Source organism: Oenanthe melanoleuca, chromosome 23 (assembly GCF_029582105.1).
Source record: "Oenanthe melanoleuca isolate GR-GAL-2019-014 chromosome 23, OMel1.0, whole genome shotgun sequence".
In the NCBI taxonomy this organism is placed as follows: domain Eukaryota; kingdom Metazoa; phylum Chordata; class Aves; order Passeriformes; family Muscicapidae; genus Oenanthe; species Oenanthe melanoleuca.
This window is the reverse complement of record NC_079356.1, coordinates 4,439,931-4,460,841: the sequence shown is the minus strand read 5'-3', so window position 1 is coordinate 4,460,841 and position 20,911 is coordinate 4,439,931. Positions and strand designations below refer to the sequence as shown.

General features: G+C 49.4%; 1 protein-coding gene across 2 annotated transcripts; it reads right to left on the bottom strand.

Annotated features, from left to right (window-relative positions):
• Positions 1 to 3,714: 3,714 nt before the first annotated feature.
• Positions 3,715 to 20,908, bottom strand: TMEM39B (transmembrane protein 39B). Of its 2 annotated transcripts, XM_056509431.1 has the most exons (10): positions 20,826 to 20,908; positions 18,061 to 18,112; positions 11,960 to 12,138; positions 9,111 to 9,330; positions 8,792 to 8,875; positions 7,694 to 7,848; positions 6,182 to 6,518; positions 5,226 to 5,413; positions 4,325 to 4,445; positions 3,715 to 4,146 (listed from the first exon to the last, which is right to left on the bottom strand). In XM_056509431.1, the coding sequence occupies exons 3-10, from the start codon at positions 12,085 to 12,087 to the stop codon at positions 3,910 to 3,912; spliced, it is 1,470 nt and encodes a 489-aa protein (XP_056365406.1). In that variant the 5' UTR covers positions 12,088 to 12,138; positions 18,061 to 18,112; positions 20,826 to 20,908; the 3' UTR covers positions 3,715 to 3,909. The 2 variants fall into 2 exon arrangements, with proteins under 2 accessions (XP_056365406.1, XP_056365407.1); XM_056509432.1 differs by lacking the exons at positions 18,061 to 18,112; positions 20,826 to 20,908 and adding an exon at positions 13,720 to 13,850.
• Between the last annotated feature and the right edge of the window lie 3 nt (positions 20,909 to 20,911).

The following is a 20,911-nucleotide window of genomic DNA, read 5'->3' as shown; positions in this document are numbered from 1 at the left end:
GAAAACGAATCCTTAATTAACCACTTCGGGGATTTGACTTTATTAATGTAAAATATGTTTATTAGGGAGGAATGAAAGCTGCCAGTCTCTGGGTACAGGTGGCACAGCTCAGGTGGGATCACCTTTGGTTTTGGGGGATGTTCCTGTCCCTTCCCACCTTCTCGTCCACATCAGGAACTGCTGGATGTGGATTTGGCAGGGAAGCAGCCAGGGATGGGCTGAGGGTTTGGGATGGGTGAGGAGGAGCAGGGAAGTGTCTGACAGGTCCCCACGAGGGGATCGAGCTGTAGGATCACCCAGAAATCCGGGATCCAACAATCTAGGATTGACAAGAAATCCGGGATCCAGCAACCCAGAAATCCGGGATCCAACAATCTAGGATTGACAAGAAATCCGGGATGCAGCAACCCAGAAATCCGGGATCCAACAATCTAGGATTGACAAGAAATCCGGGATGCAGCAACCCAGAAATCCGGGATGCAACAACCCAGAAATCCGGGATCCAGCAACCCAGAAATCCGGGATCCAACAACCCAGAAATCCGGGATGCAGCAACCCAGAAATCCGGGATCCAACAACCCAGGATCACCCAGAAATCCGGGATCCAGCAACCCAGAAATCCGGGATGCAGCAACCCAGGATCAACCAGCAATTCTCCATCTGTGCCGGGACCAGGCAGCAATTGGCTGCTTGGAGGTCCCAGGAACTGGGATAAGGGTGGGAGATCCCGGCAATGCTGGGATGGGCTTTTAGGGGAAAACAACCATTTCCCATCAGCTGCATCCGCTGGGGAGCGGGAGGGGATTCCCGGCAGGCACTTGGAGGAAATTTCTGCCGGGAATTTTTCTCCAGCGTGGTCGCTGCCCCAGGGTTCTGAGTTTGGGGACACCCCAGATGTGACCTGGCAGATGTGAGCTCCCTGTCCTGGCCGGGGTGGGATTGGCCGCAATTCCTGCGCTTTGATGTCATCACCTCCTCCCGAGGGATCCTCGTTACCTGCAGCAAACCTGCCCCTGGCATCTGGCTGCTAATCCCGGGATTAGCGGGCGTGGGGAGCGCGGCAGATGGAGCCCGAGACCCCCGGGGTGCAGCCCGGGACCCCCGGGGTCACCAAAGCAGCTGAGTCCCCATCGTGCGGAATTCCCACCGGGATCTCCCCTGGGACATCCTCCCTGCCCGCGGGCCCTGGGAAAGCCCCGGCTGGAGGGAAATGAAACGTGTCGCTGCTCCCAGCTGCGGGAACAGCGTTTCTGGGAAGCCAAGATTCCTCCTTCTCGCCCCCGAAATATCCGCAGCGCTCCCGGGGTGGGAAAAAGGGAAGAGAGGAGGAAATGGCTGCGTGTCTCCATCCTGTGCTCCCCCTCCAAAATCCATCTCGTTCATTCTCGGGGTCCCGGCCGGGCAAAGGGGATAAGGGAGGTGCCCCCAGGGCTGTGTCGGGGGTCTCTGCCCCCCAGTTCCCAGCCAGGCCCCCCGTCCTGGTGCCCCACGGCTGCGTGCTAACCCCAGGGTCCCCGCTCAATGGGAGGAAGGAAATCCTCATCCTCGGGAAAGGCAGGACACGGCCGCTTCCTCCCGCCGTGCTGGGGAGGGGGCCGGGCCCCGACATCACCCCCCGGCCCGGCCCGGCTCCAAACCCGACTGGGATCGGGGCTGGTGGGGTCACACGGAACAGGGACAGGCTGGGGGGGCCGCTCTGCGCCCCCAAACCCGCAGGATCTGCCGGGGGGCTCGGGGGTTCCCGCAGCCGCTCCAAGCAGCGGAGCCCCGGGAACGGGCGGTCCCCGCTCGGTGCCGGTGCCGGTCCCGGTGTGGGGTGGGGGTGAGGGAAGGCACAATCTCCAGGGCTCGGCCGCCTTTGGCTCCCCTCCAGCCTTCGCTATTCCCGCTGCTCCTTCCTCTTCCTCGCCCTTCGCCCGCTGACGGCAGCGCTGAGGAGCGGCGGCGGCTTCGCTCCGGTGCCCTTTGGTCCCGCCGTGTCCCCGCCGTGTCCCCGCCGTGTCCCCGCCGCCCCTCGGGGCTCTGCCGGGCACCGACACCCCCCTTCCCCTCCCCGTGACACGGATGATGCTGCTGCCGCTCCCGGTCCTATCCCGATCCCGATCCCGGTTCCCCCGGATCCGCTCGGGTGTTTGATCCCCCGGCGTGCTCGGGGCTGAATCGGGAGCGGTGTTGGAAACGGGACCGGAATCAGAATCGGGATGGGGAGCGGGACTGCGGTGGGAATCGGGATCGGGACCGAGATCTGCACCGGGATCGGGACCGGGACTGCAGTGGGAATCGGGATCTGGGACCGGAATCAGAATCGGGATGGGAATCTGGACCGGGACAGGGATGGGAATCGGGATCGGGACCGGGATCAGAGTCAGGATGGGACGGAGGTCGGGATCGGTATCAGAATGGGATCGGTATCAAGATTGGGACCGGGACGGAAATCGGGACGGGGACCTGGATGAGGACCGGGATTAGAGTCGGGACCGTGACCGGGATCAGAATCGGGATCGGGACGGGATCAGTGTCAGAGGCGGGATCGGTATCACGACCTGGATTGGTGTCAGGATCGGGAATAGAATTGGGATCTGTATCAGAACCGGGATCGGTATCAGAACTGGGATCGGTGTCAGGATCGGTATCAGAATTGGGATCGGTATCAGAATTGGGATCGGTATCAGAACCGGGATCGGTATCAGAATTGGGATCGGTATCAGAATTGGGGTCGGTATCAGAACTGGGATCGGTATCAGAACTGGGATCGGTATCAGAACCGGGATCGGTGTCAGGATCGGGAATAGAACCGGGATCGGTATCAGAATTGGGATCGGTATCAGAACCGGGATCGGTATCAGAATTGGGATCGGTATCAGAATTGGGATCGGTATCAGAACCGGGATCGGTATCAGAACCGGGATCGGTATCAGAACTGGGATCGGTGTCAGGATCGGTATCAGAACCGGGATCGGTATCAGAATTGGGATCGGTATCAGAACCGGGATCGGTATCAGAACCGGGATCGGTATCAGAATTGGGATCGGTATCAGAACCGGGATCGGTATCAGAACCGGGATCGGTATCACGACCGGGACGGGGATCGCGCGCGCCGGGCGCCCCCTGGCGGCCGCGTGGCGCTGCCGAACAAAGGCCGGACCCGAGACCGCCCTGAAGCCCCCGGCACCCCTTTTGGGACCCCCGGCACCCCTTTTGGGACCCCCAGAACCCCTTTTGGGACCCCCAGAACCCCTTTTGGGACCCCTCGGGACCCTCCCGTGGGCAGAGGGAGCCCGGAGCCCCCGCAGCGGCCGCTGCTCCCGGCAGGGGGACGGCCCCGGGGCACTCGGGGATGTGCTGCGACCCTTCCTCCTCTTCCTCCTCCTCTTCCTCCTCCTCCCCCGTGTCCCCACATCCACAGGGCACCCCTCAAACCAGAGCTTGCAGCAGTTTGGGCTCAGCGATTTGAAAATAAACATTTTAGAGAATTAAACGTTTTAGAGGAATTACATCACCTTTCCCTGCACAGAGCATTGGGAGGGGGCACAGGAGCCCCTGGAGACCCCCAAAATTAGAGGATGAGGTTTCATCCCCTCCTGAAGGAACCTTTAACAGGCCTGTAACTCTCACCTTCCTCCTTCCATCCACCTCAGCCAAACCTCAGCACCAATAAACTCCGCCTCACACCCAAACCTTTTGGTGGAGGTGAATCCAAACAACAAACGCACCAAACAACTTGTTGGGAGTAAAAAAATATGTTTTTTTTTTTTTTTTTTCTCTTCCTTTTAATTACATCAGTTATCAAAGAAAACGACAACAACAACAACAACAAAACAAAAAGCAGTGGTAACAAAAATACAAAGCTCTGAGGGTTTCTGGTTTTTGTTTGTTCTGTAATAGGCTGAGAGCAGCAGTGCAATTGTTTTAATTTAACTTCTGCTCTGAGTCCCTGCTGGCAGCATAGGAATAGGCTTTGCCCAGCACCAGGCGGTCCCGCAGCAGCTTGAAGAAGGCGTAGTAGTTGCTGAAGAGGATCAGAGCCAGAGAGATGGTCTGGTGCCACTTCTCTGAGGAAATCAGTGAGTAGAGCTGGTAGAAGATGACAGCTCCTTCCAGCAGGATCAGGATGTTGAGGATTCGCAGTGGTTTGCTGAAAAAGAACTGTGGGAGAGCAGGGTGAGGCACCAGGAGGGGAAACCTTGGGTGAGTGGGGATGGAGTCTGGAGGCACTGCCTGAGCCCCAGCAACTCCCCCAGCCCCAGCAGCCCGAGGAGCCCAGGCCAGCAGGAGCAGCAGATGCTGCTGTGCTCCCCTGGCCCCAGCAGGGACAGCAGCTTACGTGGAATCGGAAGTGCGAGACGTCCGAGGGCACGGCCACGTTGTAGTGACCCACGGCCTTGTAAACGTTCTTGCTGTGCTTCACCAGCACCCCCTGAGGCCACATGCACTCCTCAGTCCACCTGCAGGGAGCAAGAGAGTCCTTAGTGCCACCTGCAGGGATCCAGAGATTCCTTAGTCCCACCTGCAGGGACTAATATGGTCTTTAATTCCACTTTAGGCAACCAGAGATTCCTTAATTCTACCTGCAGGCAACAAGAGATTCCTGCAGGCAACCAGAGATTCCTTAATCTCACTTTAGGCAACAGAGATTCTTTAATGCCACCTGCAGGGACCAAAAGAGTCTTTAATCCCACTTTAGGCAACAAGAGATTCCTGCAGGGAACAAGAGAATCCTCATTCCTACTTGATGCAATGAAAGATTCCTCATTCCCACTTTATGCAACAAAAGATTCTTCATTCCCACTTTATGCAACAAAAGATTCCTCATTCCCACTTTATCAACAGAAGATTCCTTAATCCCACCTGCAAGGAACAAGATAACCCTCAATCCCACTTTAGGAAACAAAAATATCCTTAACCCTACTTGTAAAGAATAAGATTCCTTAATCCCACCTGCACGGGGCACTGGGCTGTGCTGCCTCCCCAGCAGCAGTGAGCAGAACAGGAATTCTGCTCCCAGTCTGGAATTGTCACCGTGGCAGTGACAAACTGCAGGTAGCTGTGGCCAGGAGCAGCAGGCACCTTGCCAAAAATCAGCTCTGCTTGGCAGGGGACAGTGGCCAGAGTGTCTGTGCTGCTGGATGTGTCAGCCAACAACTCTGCTCTCACTTTTTAATTTAAGGCTGAGCTGCCCACCCACCCAGCAAAAGGAAAACTCAAGGCAGGAGAGAATTCCTTACTGGTGCTGCAGCACGTTGGAGCAGAGGGCTGGGTCCACCTTCTGCCAGCAGCCCAGGTGTGCTGCAGCCTTGTGCAGCAGGTCACAGTAGCGAGCAGGCAGCAGGTACTGCATGAGGATCACCGAGGTGCTGATGGAAACCAGCAGGAAGAGCTCACAGGACCAGCGCTTGTCGTAGTACTGGGTGTTCTGGGGGACAGCAAGGTGGGACACTGTGGGACACTGTGACAGCCTCAGCTGCCCAGGCATCACAACACAAAGCACTCAGGCAGGTAAGGAAATGAGGGCTCTGCATGGAGCTGTTGATCTCCTGGAAAGGCAGAGCCCACGTGGGATGGGGGATGGAGAATTCCTGCAAAATATCTGTGCCACTGTCCTTGGTTGCAATACAGGATGTGACCAAAAGTTTGTATTCTGTCCCCATCTGTTAACCCAGCTGGGGCAGTGACCCTGATCTCCATGGAGATATCCTCTGCTCATGGGCCATCTTTAAACCAGCTGGGCAATCATCTTTATCTTCCCACAGCCCATCCTCCCTCCAGGAGATATCTCCTGTTCATGGCCAGTGAGTCCCAGGGCATGACTGATAAAATTCCATCATCCCATGGGAGATGCTCCAGCCAGGGGAGGAGCCAAACATTTCCTACCCAGATAAAAACTGAGATTTGGGACACCAAGGAACCTTCTTCCCACTGGATTCCAGAGGAAAACCAGACCTTTCCACATCATCCCTGGAGCTTCAGAGGAAACTGCACCTTCTCCAGGAGCACTGCTCCAGCTGAACCACATCTGCCCCTGCAGGAGGATGCAGCCACCATTGAATGGGACTGTGCCAACACCCTGACTGACTGACGGGTGTCAGCTTGGATTCTGACTCTGGCAGGGTTTGGGATTGTTCTGTGTAATACTGCATTTCTATTTTTCTATTCAATGTGCCACCCCCCAGCCAGGCCTCACCTTGACAAACCACACGGGCACGAAGGCCACGTAGTAGGCGCTGAGCATGGAGCTCACCAGCACCTCCTTCATGCGCCAGTTGAAGTCCATCTTGAGGAACTCCACCTCGCTGCGGATGAGGTCGGGGGACAGGCAGCAGGCGTGGCTGGGCATGGCCTCCACGCCGTACATCTGCCTCGTGTGCTGCTTCCAGGTCTCCTTCAGCACTGTCAGGTAGTCCCTGCCCCGGTTTGTCACCTCCCCCGTGTCCCTGGGGCCAATGTTGGCCACCTGGGCGAAGAGCCCTGCCTTCCTGAAGTCACAGTTCAGCTGGAGGAAGGGGATGTACATCCCAAACCTGGAAAAACACGGAGCTCAGGAGATGCAGCCCGTCCCAAATTCCCCTGTGGGGTTCTGAGCTGGAACAGCTCAAGGCTGGGATAGTGGAAGGTGTCTCTGACCCTGCTGGATGAGCTTTAAGGTTCCTCTCCCAACCCAAACCAGTCTGGGATTCCACAATTCCAAAAAGAGCTCAAACACAGGCAGCAAATCTTTCAGGATATTTCCCACTGCTGCAAATCTCTGTGGATATTTCATGCTGTAGTGAAGCAGTGAGATCTGTAGTGAAACACCCCAAACCTGCCAAAATTCCAAGTATTTCTAGGAAAAATATTGGGAAAAACCCAGAAAAAATTCAGCTTAAAAAACCCAAAAATTTGCACTAAGAAATGCAAAAATGTCCCCAAAACTGCACTAAAAATGGCCCAAAAAGTCTTAAAATCTGCACTAAAACACCCCAAACCTGCCAAAATTCCAAGTATTTCTAGGAAAAATATTGGGAAAAACCCAGAAAAAAATCAGCATAAAAAATACAAAAAGTCCTCAAAAATTTGCACTAAGAAATGCAAAAATGCCCCCAAAACTGCACTAAAAATGGCCCAAAAAGTCTTAAAATCTGCACTAAAACACCCCAAACCTGCCAAAATTCCAAGTATTTCTAGGAAAAATATTGGGAAAAACCCAGAAAAAATTTAGCCTAAAAAACCCAAAAAGTCCCCAAAAATTGGCACTAAGAAATGCAAAAATGCCCCCAAAACTGCACTAAAAATGGCCCAAAAAGTCTTAAAATCTGCACTAAAACACCCCCAACCTGCCAAAATTCCAAGTATTTCTAGGAAAAATATTGGGAAAAACCTAGAAAAAAATCAGCCTAAAAAACCCAGAAAGTCCCCAAAAATTTGCACTAAGAAATGCAAAAATGCCCCCAAAACTGCACTGAAAATGGCCCAAAAAGCCCTAAAATCTTACTAATACACCCCAAAATGTGCCAAAATTACAAGGATTTCTGGGAAATATATTGGGAAAGAACTCCTAAAAAAATCCTTGCTAAAATATCCCAAACCCCCCTCCACAAAGTCCTAAAATTGGCCACCGGACACCCAAAACCTGCACTGAAACAGCACAAACCTGCCAAAATTCCAAGGATTTTTTTATAAAAAATTCCCCAAGAAGTCCTAAACTGGGGATACTCACGGGTAGCAGAGGAACAGGAGGTTGAGGAAGGAGTAGGTCCTGAACAGGTGGATGATGGAGCGACACAAACTCCAGCCCGTGCCCGTGAGCACGGCGAAGCGAGTGACCACCAGGAAGATGGAGCGTGCCAGGGAGACTTTGCCACTCTGGGAAGCCTGGGGGGACAGGAGAGCACAGCTGGGCACAGCTGGGAATGCCCTCATCAAGGAGAAAACCCAGTGTGTAAAATCAGAGTTATGATGGAAGTGCCAGGAACGAGCTGGCACCAGGACAGGGAGGATTTCTGGGCAATCTGGGCTCTCCAAAACCTCTGGAATTCCTCAGAGTGAGGAGAGTTTCTAGTTAAGGTGCTGTGGGGCACAGGAGAGAGCTGGGCACAGCTGGGAATGCCCTCTTCAAGGAGAAAACCCAGTGTGTAAATCAGAGTTATGATGGAAGTCCCAGGAATGAGCTGGCACCAGGACAGGGAGGATTTCTGGGCAATCTGGGCTCTCAAAAATATCTGGAATTTGGGGTTCACTCCTCAGGGAGTGAGGAGAGTTTCTAGTTAAGGTGCTGTGGGACACAGTAAAGCTGGGCAGAGCTGTGCACTCTTCAAGGAGAAAACTCAGTGTGTAAAATCAGAGCTACAGTGGAAGTGCCAGGGACAAGCTGGCACCAAGACAGGGAGGATTTCTGGGCAATGTGGGCTCTCCAAAACCTCTGGAATTCCTCAGAGAATGAGTAGTTTCTAATTAAGGTCTGGTAGTCAGCAGTGCCCAGCACACTCTCCTGGAGCTGCTCACCATGGGGATTCCACAGTGAGCATCCCTGGGAAAGCTGGAGTGATGGAGAGGGCAGGAAAAGAGCCAGAGGGGAGGAGGGGGTCACAGCCACCAGAGTCTGGCTGAGACAGAAATTCAGAGTCAGAGAAGGACACAGAGCCAGCAGGAGCAGTGCTCTGGGGAGCTCAGCTCTGTTCTCTGCTCCTCCCATTGGAATAGCATGGGATTCTGAGCTGGGAATACCAGAGAGGGGTTTAGGGGAGGATGGAGGAGTTGGAACGGCAGGAGGGACACAGAGTTTACACATGTCCTGCAAGGGCAGCTCTGACTTTACCTCCTTGACGACAGCGCCGATGAGGCGCCGTGCCAGGACGATGGTTGTCACCGTCAGCACGTTGAAGTCGATGAGGTGAAAGTTCTGTGGGGACAAAACTAAAATTAATCCATTCATATCAGCAGCAGGAACCCACAGTGAGCACAGAAAATCCCAAACTATTCTCTCTTCCAAGAGAATGCCAAGCAGGCAAACAGAGCTGCCTTCAGGAGTAACCCTGAAGGGTCAGATGCAGTTTTTATCAAACAACACCTTTAAAACTTTTACATTAATGATGAAAGAGACAAGCTGGGAGCTGCAGCTGCCCCTTGGTGCTCACCAGGGAGGTGTGAGAAGGAGGGTGGGAGGGTGGGTACCACCACACTGTCTTGTAGATGTTGATGTAGTGCACGAAGAGGGCGACCAGGTGGCAGAAGAAGAGCTGCAGCTCGAACAGGACGCTCCTCTCCACGGGCAGCTCGGGGATCTTGCAGTGCCGCAGGGGAACGACTGTCTGAGCTGCCAGAGGGGGGCTGGACAGGCCTGTCCCTGAGCCACTCCTGCACCACAAACCAAGGGACAGCAGGTGAAGCCTTAAGTTTAAGTTTTTCTGTTCTGCTTGGGTGTGCAGCTCTTAGTTTTAGATCAAGGGTTACTAGGATCTTTTCATAGGATGGTGAAGACAAAACAGTTTTATTCCAGCTGGGGACTCAAGGACAATCTCTTCAAACATAAAATAAGCATTAAAGGATGAAACCTCATGATTTGAGGCTATTAACTGAACAGTTGTATGCAAATGGACTATAAAAATGTGAGCTCTTGTGACCAATCTCTCTTTTGATTCCAGCAGGGCAGGGCCACAACTGCCAGGGTTTGGCCTCTGGAGGCCCCTCAATAAATTTTATTCCTCTTGACTCTGTCTAGCCTCTGTTCCAGCTCCTCCAGGCATCAAGGGGAATGTCCTCCAGCACCCCCCACAAGTCTGAGATTGACTGGGAAACCCAAGCTATCAGTGGTTGGCACAAATCACACATTTCAGGCAGGTGTGAGCAGGGATTTGCCCACACAAAGCAATATTTGGACTCAAGACATTTGATATTAATCAAACCCAGGGTGGTGCTGTGCTACTCAGTGGCTCTCCTAATTAACTGGAAGCTTTCAGAGCTCAAGTTGGTGTTTACACATCTAAGAGTGCTTGAACATGAAAGGCACAGCAATTACACACAAGCCCTTGTTCATTCTTCACCTTCTGTTCACCTGAGGAGGAAAAACGAGTTTAGCCAGAGGTGCCTCCTGCTCTGAGCACACACACCATCCCAGAGTGATCCTCGGGACTGAGGGGAATTATAACTCCCAGATCGAGCTGCAATCTCTAAATAACAACAGGAAAAGGAACCTTGGGGAGTGGGATGAACTTTAAGGTCAAGGAATTGGCTGAGTTTTAATGTCAGGGAATGGGATGAGATTTAAAATCAAGGAATGGGTTGAGGTTTAAGGTCAGAGAATGGGCTAAGCTTTAAAATCAGGGAATGGGCTGAGGTTTAAGGTCAGAGAATGGGCTAAGCTTTAAGATCAGGGAATGGGATAAGTTTTAAGATCAGGGAATGGGATGAGATCTAAGATCAGGGAATGGGATGAGATTTAAGGTCAGGAATTGGGATGAGTTCTAAGATCAGGGAATGGGATGAGATTTAAAATCAAGGAATGGGATGAGGTTTAAGGTCAGAGAATGGGCTAAGCTTTAAAATCAGGGAATGGGATAAGTTTTAAAGGTCAGGGAATGGGGTGAACTTTATGATCAAGGAATGGGATGAGTTTTAAGGTAATAGGATGAGGTTTAAGGTCAAAGAATGGAATGAGCTCCAAGACTGGGGAATGGGCTGAGTTTTAAGATCAAAGAATGGGACAAGCTCCAAGGACAGAGAATGGGATGAGTTTTAGGGTTGGGAAACGGGACAAGTTAACGTCAGAGAATGGACTAAGCTTTAAGGTCAGGGAATGGGATGAGCTTTAAAATCAAGGAATGGGATGAGTTCTTAAGGTCAGAGAATGGACTAAGCTTTGAGGTCAGGGAATGGGTTGAGTATTAAGGTTGAGGAATGGGACAAGTTTTAAGGTCAGAGAATGGGATGAGCTTTAAGACCAAGGAATGGGATGAGCTTTAAGGTCAGAGAATGGGACAAGGTCTAAGAACAGGGAATGGGATGAGCTTTAGGGTTGGGGAATGGGCTGAGTTTTAAGATTAAGGAATGGGACGAGTTCCAAGGTCAGGGAATGGGACAAGTTTTAGGGCTGGGGAATGGGCTGAGTTTTAAGATTAAGGAATGGGATGAGCTTTAATGTCAAATAATGGGATGAGCTCCAAGGTTAGGGAATGGGAAGAGCTCTAAGATCAAGGAATGGGATAAGCTTTAAAATCAAAGAATGGGATGAACTCCAAGGTCAGGAAATGGAACGAGCTTTAGGATTGGGGAATGGGATGAGTTTTAAGATCAGGGAACGGGATGAGCTCTAAGACCAAGGAACGGGCTGAGCTCCAAGGTCAGGGAACGGGACAAGTTTTAGGGTTGGAGAACGGGATGGGTTTTAAGACCAAGGAAGAGGCTGAACTCTAAGGTCAGGGAATGGGACAAGTTTTAGGGCTGGGGAATGGGATGAGCTTTAAGACCAAGGACCGTGCTGAGCTCCAAGGTCAGGGAACGGGATGAGTTTTAAGATCAGGGAACGGGATGAGCTCTAAGCCCCAGGACCGTGCTGAGCTCCAAGGTCAGGGAATGAGTCAGGGAATGGGACAAGTTTTAGGGTCAGGGAATGAGATGAGCTCTAAGCCCCAGGACCGTGCTGAGCTCCAAGGTCAGGGAATGGGTCAAGGAACGGGATGAGTTTTAAGATCAGGAAACGGGATGAGCTCTAAGAGCCAGGACCGTGCTGAGCTCCAAGGTCAGGGAACGGGATGAGTTTTAAGATCAGGGAACGGGATGAGCTCTAAGCCCCAGGACCGTGCTGAGCTCCAAGGTCAGGGAACGGGATGAGCTCTAAGCCCCAGGGCCGTGCTGAGCTCCAAGGTCAGGGAACGGGATGAGCTCCAAGCCCCAGGACCGTGCTGAGCTCCAAGGTCAGGGAACGGGATGAGCTCTAAGCCCCAGGACCGTGCTGAGCTCCACGCCGCCCCAGCCGCCCCGTCCGTACCTGGTGCGGGAGCGCACGCCGCTGACGGCGGAGCCCGAGGAGTGCGCGGCGGCGCCGGCGGCCCCGGGCTCGCACAGGGGGTTCCGGCAGTAGGAGCTCCTGTTGGGACCCCGGCGTCCCCCGGCCATGCCTCGGGGCGCTCCTGGCTGCTCACTGCGGGCTGGGCTCGGCCCCCACCACTGCAGGGACACAGGGATCCATCAGCACCCCCTCAACACCCACCAATCCAGGGTAAAACACTTTTCTCCTCTTGTTTTTGCCCCAAGGAGTCCAGCCCTGCTGAGGTGTAAAACCAATTCTATCTGCACCCCTGTGGTGGGATCCTTGTTTTCCACGCTCAAGGGATGCTCGACAGTTTGGCCCCATGAACTCAGAAATTTGGGACTACACTCAAGGGATGCTCAACAGCTGGCCCCAAAAATTCAGAAATTTGGGACCACGCTCAAGGGATGCTCAACAGCTGGCCCCAAAAATTCAGAAATTTGGGACTACACTCAAGGGATACTCAACAGTTTGGCCCCAAAAATTCAGAAATTTGGGACCACGCTCAAGGGATGCTCAACAGCTGGCCCCAAAAATTCAGAAATTTGGGATATTTCTGCATTAGAATTAAAGGTTACAATTTTTTAAAATTATTGTTTTATTCTTGGCTTTTTAAGATGGGAAAACCCAGCATTTTTAGGGTATTTTTGTTTTGTGTTTTGATGGCACTGAGGTCATTTGGTTCAGCTTTTCCAGTGCTTTTTTTTGCCACACAAAAAATTCATCCCAAGGTTTTTCAAGCTTTCTTTGGATCCTGTTAACCTCAGGAGAATCTACACATGTGATAAAAACCCCACATTTCCAAGTGAAATCTGAGCTGTGAGTGAAACTCAGCTCAATGACTGCACATTCCTTTTCCTGGTGGATCATTTCCAGCTTGCACCGCTTTGAAATTCGCATCTGGAGCAACAAAATATCTGCTGAAGGTTTAGAAACTGATCTCAAAGGAGTTTTACAGCTGATGCTGAGTTCAGCTCTCCAAAAACTGCATCCTAGAGCGGGATCTTGAGGGAGCTGCTGTTTTTGGGGAGTGCTGGGGTGGATTTTGGGAGTGCTGGGATGGTTTTTAGGAAGTGCTGGAGCTCTGGGAGCTCCAGGGAGGCTCTGAAGCAGCAGTGGAAGCTGTGAGAGCACAGACTGGGAGGAATTTGGGGTTCAGAGATGCCACGAAGGCTCCAGGAGGGAAATGGGAAATGTGGGGGCACAGTGTGGGCTGTAAAGGGAAATCTGGGGGTAAAATTTGGGGTTAAAGGGGCTCCGGGGGAGCAGCCAGGGAAAGGGAATGTGGGAGAGCACAAGTGGGAGCTGCAGGACAACACTGGGGGCCGCAGGGGCTCTGGGGGAGCTGTGAGGGAAATGTGGGGGCTGCACAAAAGCTGCGAGGGCCCCGTGAGCTCTGAGGGCCTGGGGGGTCCGGCCAGGGCTGCAGGGGGATCCTCGGCGGCTTTGAAAACACGACTGGGGTACGATGGAAGGCTCTGGGGGGACTCCGTGAGGCTCTGAGGGGCCCTGAGGGGCTCGGGGGCTCCGGGCGAGGCCGCGCCGCGGGAGCCGCCCCCCTCACGGCGGCGGGGCGGGGCGAACCGCGGGGCTCTCCCGCGCCCCGCCCGCCACCCGGGCCGCTCCCCCCGCGGCTGCCGGGCGGGTTCTCCCCCCTCCCGGCCCGTTCCGCCCGCTCCCCCTCCCGGCCGCGCCGCCCCGGGCCCGGCTCCCCTCACCCATCGCCGGCCGCCGCTCCGCCTGCGCCGAGCACAATATGGCGGGCGGGGCGCGACGGCGGCCGGCGTGGGACAAGCTGCTGGGGGGCGCGAACGCGCTCGGGGCCACGCCCCTTCAATGGAACCACGCCCCTTCATTGGAACCACGCCCCTTCAATGGAACCACGCCCCTTCATTGGAACCACGCCCCTTCAATGGAACCACGCCCCTTCATTGGAACCACGCCCCTTCAATGGAATCACGCCCCTCAAGGTGGCCACGCCCACCGGCACCGCGTGGTCCCCTCCCGGTGTCACCGCACGGAAACGGGAGAAATTCCCAAATTCACAGAATCTATAGGTTGGAAGAGACTTCAAGATCAAGTCCAACCCGCGCCCTAATATCTCAACTAGACCACGCACCCAGTGCCACATCCAGGCTTTTGACTGGTGACTCCACCACCTCCCCGGGCAGACCATTCCGGTACTTTATCACTTTTTTTTCCGTGAAAAACCTTTTCCTAATATCCAACCTGTATCACCCCTGAGTCTCCTTTTCTCCAGGCTGAACAACCCCTGGGATTCACCTGCAGGGCTCAGCACGTCCCCCGTTATTTGCTCATTTTTGGGGGTTGATGCTTCAGCACAGATAGTTACACAAAGCTGAGAGCCAGCCCTGCCTGGGCTGGAGGAAAAAGCAGCCCTGGAATGAATGGATTTAAATTTTGTTTATTTTCTGGTCATTTTTTTGCTGCCCTTTTTTTGGAGGTATCCAAGGAATGACTGGGTCACAGATCTTGGAGGGCTTTTCCAACCTAAGTTGGTTGTGGGATTGTGCAAAACCATCAAAAATCAGCAGTGGCCAGACATCTGATGTTTAAGGGAATTCTCCAAAGTACCAGGACATCCCTAAAAACACTGTCAGGCTAAAAAATGTATCTGGAATGTGATGGATGAACTTTTTCTGGTTGTGTCTAGTTCCAAATTCAGTGGTAAAATGAACACCTCCATCAGGAAACAGTTTGTATTTCAGTTTTCCAAGGGAATTCCTGGGATCCAAGGGAGCCTCTGGTGTTCTCCACCACTCCCAAAAAACCTGGCAGATGATTCCCATTTTCCAATCCCAGCAAACAGTGTTTGAACTGATCCTCAAGCAGCTCTGGAATCCATCCCTCTTGGCAAAAGGAGCAAAAAGGAGCGTGGAAAAAAAAAATAAAAAATCCCATGAAAACATATGGAAGGTTCAAATGAGCAGCACAGCTCTGTGCTCACTCCAGGAGGAGAAAATCCAAGGAATGACATCTCCATCCCAAATGGGCACTGCAGGAATTCCCTGAGCTGGGATTTCCTCCCCAAAATCTCCCAGCTGGAGCAATCCCTGCTCTCCTCCAGGGCCTCTCCAGGCTGCTGGAATCACCCTGATCCCAAGTTTTCTCTGGGAGAGCAGCAGGAGGGGGTTAAGGGAGTAAAAAAATGCACATTCCAGCTGTTTTTCTTGGCTCTGCTCCTGGCAGATGTTCTCATAAAAATTCAGATTTGTTCAAATCCAGCTGTGCTCTCCGAGCTGGAGTTTTGGAGGTAAAAGATCAACCCACTGTGCTTTCAGTGAGGCTGAGAGATAAAAAAAAATCCCAGGGAAGCTGTGAAATCCCCATCCCTGGAGTGCTCATGGAGTGTTGGATGGTGGCCCTGGAAAGGGACTGGAGCAGCTTTAAGGTCCCTCCCACCCCAAATTATTCCCTGAATCCACAATTCCATAAAATAAAGCTCGGAGCCACTTGTTTTATTGAAACAATCCAAACAGAAAATGGAAACCAGGGGGAAGGAACAGAGCAGGGGATGAGGAAAAAGGAGATTTTCCAGGAAAAGCTGCTGGGATACCTCTGGAATTCCAGCTGGAGAGTTCTCCTCAGATTCACTCCCCACTAAGGACAAAATCCAGCTCCAAGGCTGAGGTTTTACACCCCAGGGCTGGAGAAGTTGTTCCCACTCAGGGAAGGTGGGAATGCCAAGGCACAGAGCAGGAGGATGCTCCCAGAGCCAAATTTCTCCTGACAAAACCAGGGTTTTGTTGGGAAATTCCAGAGAGGAGATGTGAACAGGCTTTTCTCTGGCTTGGGGTTTTCAACCCCAAAATCCTACAAATCACAAGGTGTGGATGAACCCTTTGGGAAAACAGGGAGAGGAAAAGATCCCTGGGAGCAGAATTGCACTGGAAAGGGGAGGTTCTCCAGGTTCCTGAGGTTTCCCAGGAATACCCATCCCAAATGCAACAATTAGGATGTCTGGCTAATTAGAGCATCTCTGAGAGGCACATCCCATGCTGAGGGATATTTTGGGATCTCCAATGACCTCCAGGGCTAAAATCTGCCTGGAGAAGAGCTGGGAGAGGGGGGGAAGGAGGGAGGGGAGCTGCCTGATGTAAGGAATGTTTGCAAAACACTCCCAGCACATCCAGTTAATTCAGAATATTCCCATTTCCACCCTGCCATAACATCCCAGCCCTTGCCTCTGACATCCCACAAAAAGCAAGGCCTGAGCTGGGTTATTCCAAAGGCAGCAGCATTTATTCCATCTGGGAATAAACTGCACCCTAAGAGATGATCTCTAGCAAAAATCTTTTTCTACTTGATTCTTGTGTTGCAATATAGAGTGTGGCCAGAAATGTGGATTCTGTCCCCATCTGTTAACCCAGGTGGGGCAGTGACCCTGATCTCCATGGAGATATCCTCTGCTCATGGGCCATCTTTAAACCAGCTGGGCAATCATCTTTATCTTCCCACAGCCCATCCTCCCTCCAGGAGATATCTCCTGTTAATGGCCACTGAGTCCCAGGGCATGACTGATAAAATTCCATCATCCCACTGGGAGATGCTCCAGCCAGGGGAGGAGCCAAACATTTCCTACCCAGATGAAAAATGAGATTTGGGACACCAAGGAACCTTCTTCCCACTGGATTCCAGAGGAAAGCCAGACCTTTCCACATCATCCCTGGAGCTTCAGAGGAAACTGCACCTTCTCCAGGAGCACTGCTCCAGCTGAACCACATCTGCCCCTGCAGGAGGATGCAGCCACCATTGAATGGGACTGTGCCAACACCCTGACTGACTGACGGGTGTCAGCTTGGATTCTGACTCTGGCAGGGTTGGGATTGTTCTGTGTAATACTGCATTGCTATTTTAATTTTCCTAGTAAAGAACTGTTCTTCCTAATTCCCATATCTTTGCCTGAGAGCTCCTTAATTTCAAAATTATAATAATTTGGAGGGAGGGGATTTATATTCTCCATTTCAAAGAGAAGCTCCTGCCTTTATTGTCAGACACCTGTCCTCCAAACCAGGACAGAGAGAAATGGCAAAGGTTGGTGCATTGCCTTAGCAATTGATGTCCCAATTCCACTGGGAATGGAGATGGATTTGATAACCACAAATCCAGCCCTGTTATCGCTGCCCTCCTGGCAGGATGCAATTTTTCAGGAATTCAGGGTGAACTCCCTGCTGCAGCATTCCCACAAATTCCTGCTGCTCCTGAGGTCAGAGGGGCTCGTTTGGGAGATTTAGAATTCCCTATAAAATCAGATTTGTCCTTTATGTTCCCTGTTCAGTTTGGTTTTGGGCTTTTCCAGCATTTTTAGGGTGGATTCCTTTGTAATTTTTATTTCTGGAGCTCAGATTTCCAGGGAGCATTTTTCACCCCTCAACCATCTCCAGCCATTGAGCAAAGGGATTTTTTTAGGGAAGGATCTCCTCTGTTCCATCCCTGGAAATGTTCCTGGAAATTTGGGATAGGAGAAGGAATTCCTGCTCATGGGAATGGGGTGAAACTTAAGGCTGCCCCCCTAAATCATTCATTCTGATCCCAAACAATTTTGGGATTCTGAAATGCATCCCAGGATCACTGAGGGAGATTCCCTGGGAGAATTCCACAAAAAACAAAACCCCAGCAGCCACACCCCACCCCAGGATCCACAGAGGAGAAGAGGAAAGGGTGGAACTGCAGCTGGAATTTTATGGGATTGTGGCTCCCTGTGGGAATTCCCCCAGAGTAAAAAATCCCAAATTTTGGGAAGCACTGACCCTTTAAGGCCTCTCTGTGATTTCACTCACAAATTCCTGAATCCCAGCTCCCAAAATCCCCTAAAATCCCTTAAAATCCCCCAAAACCTCAACTCAGGAGCCCCCTCCATGTTCTGACCTCTGCCAGAGCAGCAGGCAGGGAAGCAGATTTCCTTTTTTTTTTAATTTTTGTTTTTTTCTGGTGTGGATCCAAAGGAAAAAAAAAAAAAAATCAGAATTTAGCAGCTCAGATGGTGCCACCCCCACGTTGGGAACTCAAGGGGTTGTAAAAATCCCCCAAAAACTCACCCAGCTGGTGCTGCTCCTCCTCCTCACCCTGCTGAGTCACAGCCCCAAATCCCTGCAAATTAAAGGAAAAAAAAATTGTGAGGATCCTCAATGGAAGCAGAGATACCAAATTTTAAAAGAGTTAAAAATAAAATAAAATAAAAGAAAAGGGAAAAGAAAGAAAAAAAGATTCCTGCATGCAATTACACATGAAGGAAAAACATGCACCTTCAGCTGAGCTATGGATATTTCACATTAAACAGCAATTCTGGGGGGGTTAAAAATTGATATTTTCAAACAACTGAGCAGAATTTGGGTTGGTTTTGGGTTTTTTTTTTTGGCAGTAGCTTGGATTCATGTTCATTTTACATCTTTTATCCTTTGAAAAATCCAGGATATTTAAAGATTCCTTTTGGCCCACATTCCAGTGCATCTGCCAAGGGCACGTTATTAAAAGTTATTGCTAATTTATGCCACGTGGGTTGGTTTAAATGTTTATATTTAAAACATTTTTTTTTTTTTTTTTTGTTTTTTTTTTTTTTTCCCCTTTTACATTAAATTACTGAAGGGTCAAAAGTTTACATCACAGGTTTATGGAAAAGAGAAATGTGCTGTATTAAAATCAGACATTTAGGTTTTACCTTTTGGGCTTTGCGGTGCCTTTTTTACACATCCTGATTTCTCCTGCTGATAATTTTCCTTTAAAAGGGGGGGCAGGGGCTGATCTTTTCATCACATTATGCCCTGAAAGCTGACTCCAAACCAGTGTTGAAAATTCAGTTATTTGCACTTTAATAACAATCTACAAATACAATTTTTGTGGTTTTTTTTTTTTTTTTTTTAAATAATTTAAAATATTCCCCTCGGTTCGTACGCTGCATTTTTTTTTTCCCTAAAATTCTATTTTTCACCCCCGAGCAGTTTAATCCTTTCCCTCTAAAAATTCCAAATTTATCTGCTGGATGGGAAATAAACCATGAAGCATTTATTTTTTAAAAATAGAAATATATTTAATATTTCTACATCCACACCCTCTCAGAAAAGATTTAAGGAGAAGCTGCAGCACCGTCCACCAACAAAATAAATTCATTTTTAGTTTTTTTTTTCCAAGGAAAAGCTGCTTGGAAGCATCATCTCAGCCAAGGGGATAAATTCCTTGGAATTCTCAGCATTCCTACTTCAATTTTTAATATTCTGGAATATTCTCTGAGGCCACCTGAAATCTGAATCATCAAGCCAAGAACCATCACAAGCTTTCCAAATTCAGATTTCTGCCTCAAAACTGCTTTTTCAGCAACTTCCAGGGGGTGAAAAACAATTTTTTTTTTTGTTGTATTTTTCATATTTTTTTTAAAAATAAATTTAAGCTCAACGAGCTCGAAAAGTTTTTTTGTTTGTCATGAGAATTACCAAAAAACCACCATTATTTTTTTTTAAAGAAATGCCTCCACTGTTTTAAAAGAAATAATAATAATAATATAATAATAATAATTAAAAATAAAGACAAATTAAATTTAGCACGAATTGAAAAAAAAATAAATATAGAAACCTCCAAAAACAAATGACAATTCATCACATTTAATTTGATTAAAAAAGGACTAAACTTTATTGACAGCTTGAGACAAACATTTTGACAAGTTTTGAGCTACCTAGTTAGGCAGACTTTACACAAAATATAGCATTTTTCTCATTTTTTTCTCATTTTTTTCTTCCAGAACAGAGTGGGAGGACAGTGGAACAAATCCAATTAGGACTTTATTTTATGTACAAAGTGAAATTTGGGATTTTTTTTTTGTCTGGTTTGTTTTTTTTTTTTGGTTTTGATTTTTTTTTTTTTTTTACAGCTGCAGTGTCCCTTTTTATGCAAAGCTGGTGCTGAGATACACTTGAACAAGTGGCTGGGACTGCTGAAAATTGAGATTTTTTTTTTGGGGGGGCAAGTTGGAAATTTTAATCAGATTTTCTGCCCCAAACTGCTACAAAAAATGAGAATTTTACAGGATTACCTATGGAATATTATTTCTATCAAACACTGGGTAATTAGAGCCATATTTTGGGTTTTTGCCCCTTAAAATTGTTCATTTAGAAGCAAACTAAAAATATTCCCAAGCATATCTCAACACTGCAGGGGGGGGCTAGATTTCAAAATCCACATAAGAAAAGTCAATTTTTTTACCAACCTAATTTTTCCTTTTAAGTCAAATTCTCTTTAGAAAATGCTATTTAATTTGTTTGGAGGATCCTTTGGGTTAAAATTTAAACTTCAAGATTCACCTTTTAAAGGTTTGGCATCTGAAGTTGGATTTTTTTTTTTTTTTTTTTTAAATGGTGGCAGCCACTACTGTTACATTATAATTTTAATACTTAAAAAATAACCCTGAATTTTGAAATGTAGCCTATTTTGGGATTCTGCAACTACAACCTTTATGGGTTCCTTTAAAACAAACTTTAGAATTTTTAACAAAACCTTAATTTCAGAACTAAGCAAAGCATGTCACTTTGGAAACTAACATTTTTTAACTTGGTATTTTTTTTCTTTTAAGTTTTTTTTTTTTTAAAAAAGGTACAGTTTTGTTGTTTTTTTTTAGCTAAAATGACAAAGAAAGAAAAGCCATCTACACACTGAAGGAAAAAAAAATAATAAAAATTAAAAAGTTTTTTTTTTTTTCCTCTAAATCTATTTAAATTCCTCTTGAGAAATCACTGAGTACAGAAGCCAAAAATGCAAAGTGAGGATGGAGTGGGAGGAAAAAAAGGGCCAGGAAGAAAAACAGGGAGACAATTACTTGTCTGCTGTGGGTAAAGCAACGAGAATCCTGGGAGATACAAGAACCAGTAACAAGATTTTTGCTCCTAAATTGGGATTTTTGCC

Coding starts and splice junctions, on each gene's coding strand:
- TMEM39B (XM_056509431.1), bottom strand. CDS start 12,087: ATGGCCGGGGGACGCCGGGGTCCCAACAGGAGCTCCTACTGCCGGAAC. Junction 7,849..8,791: donor TCGGCGCTGTCGTCAAGGAG/GTAAAGTCAGAG, acceptor CTGTCCCCCCAG/GCTTCCCAGAGTGGCAAAGT. Junction 4,446..5,225: donor TCCAACGTGCTGCAGCACCA/GTAAGGAATTCT, acceptor TGCTCCCTGCAG/GTGGACTGAGGAGTGCATGT.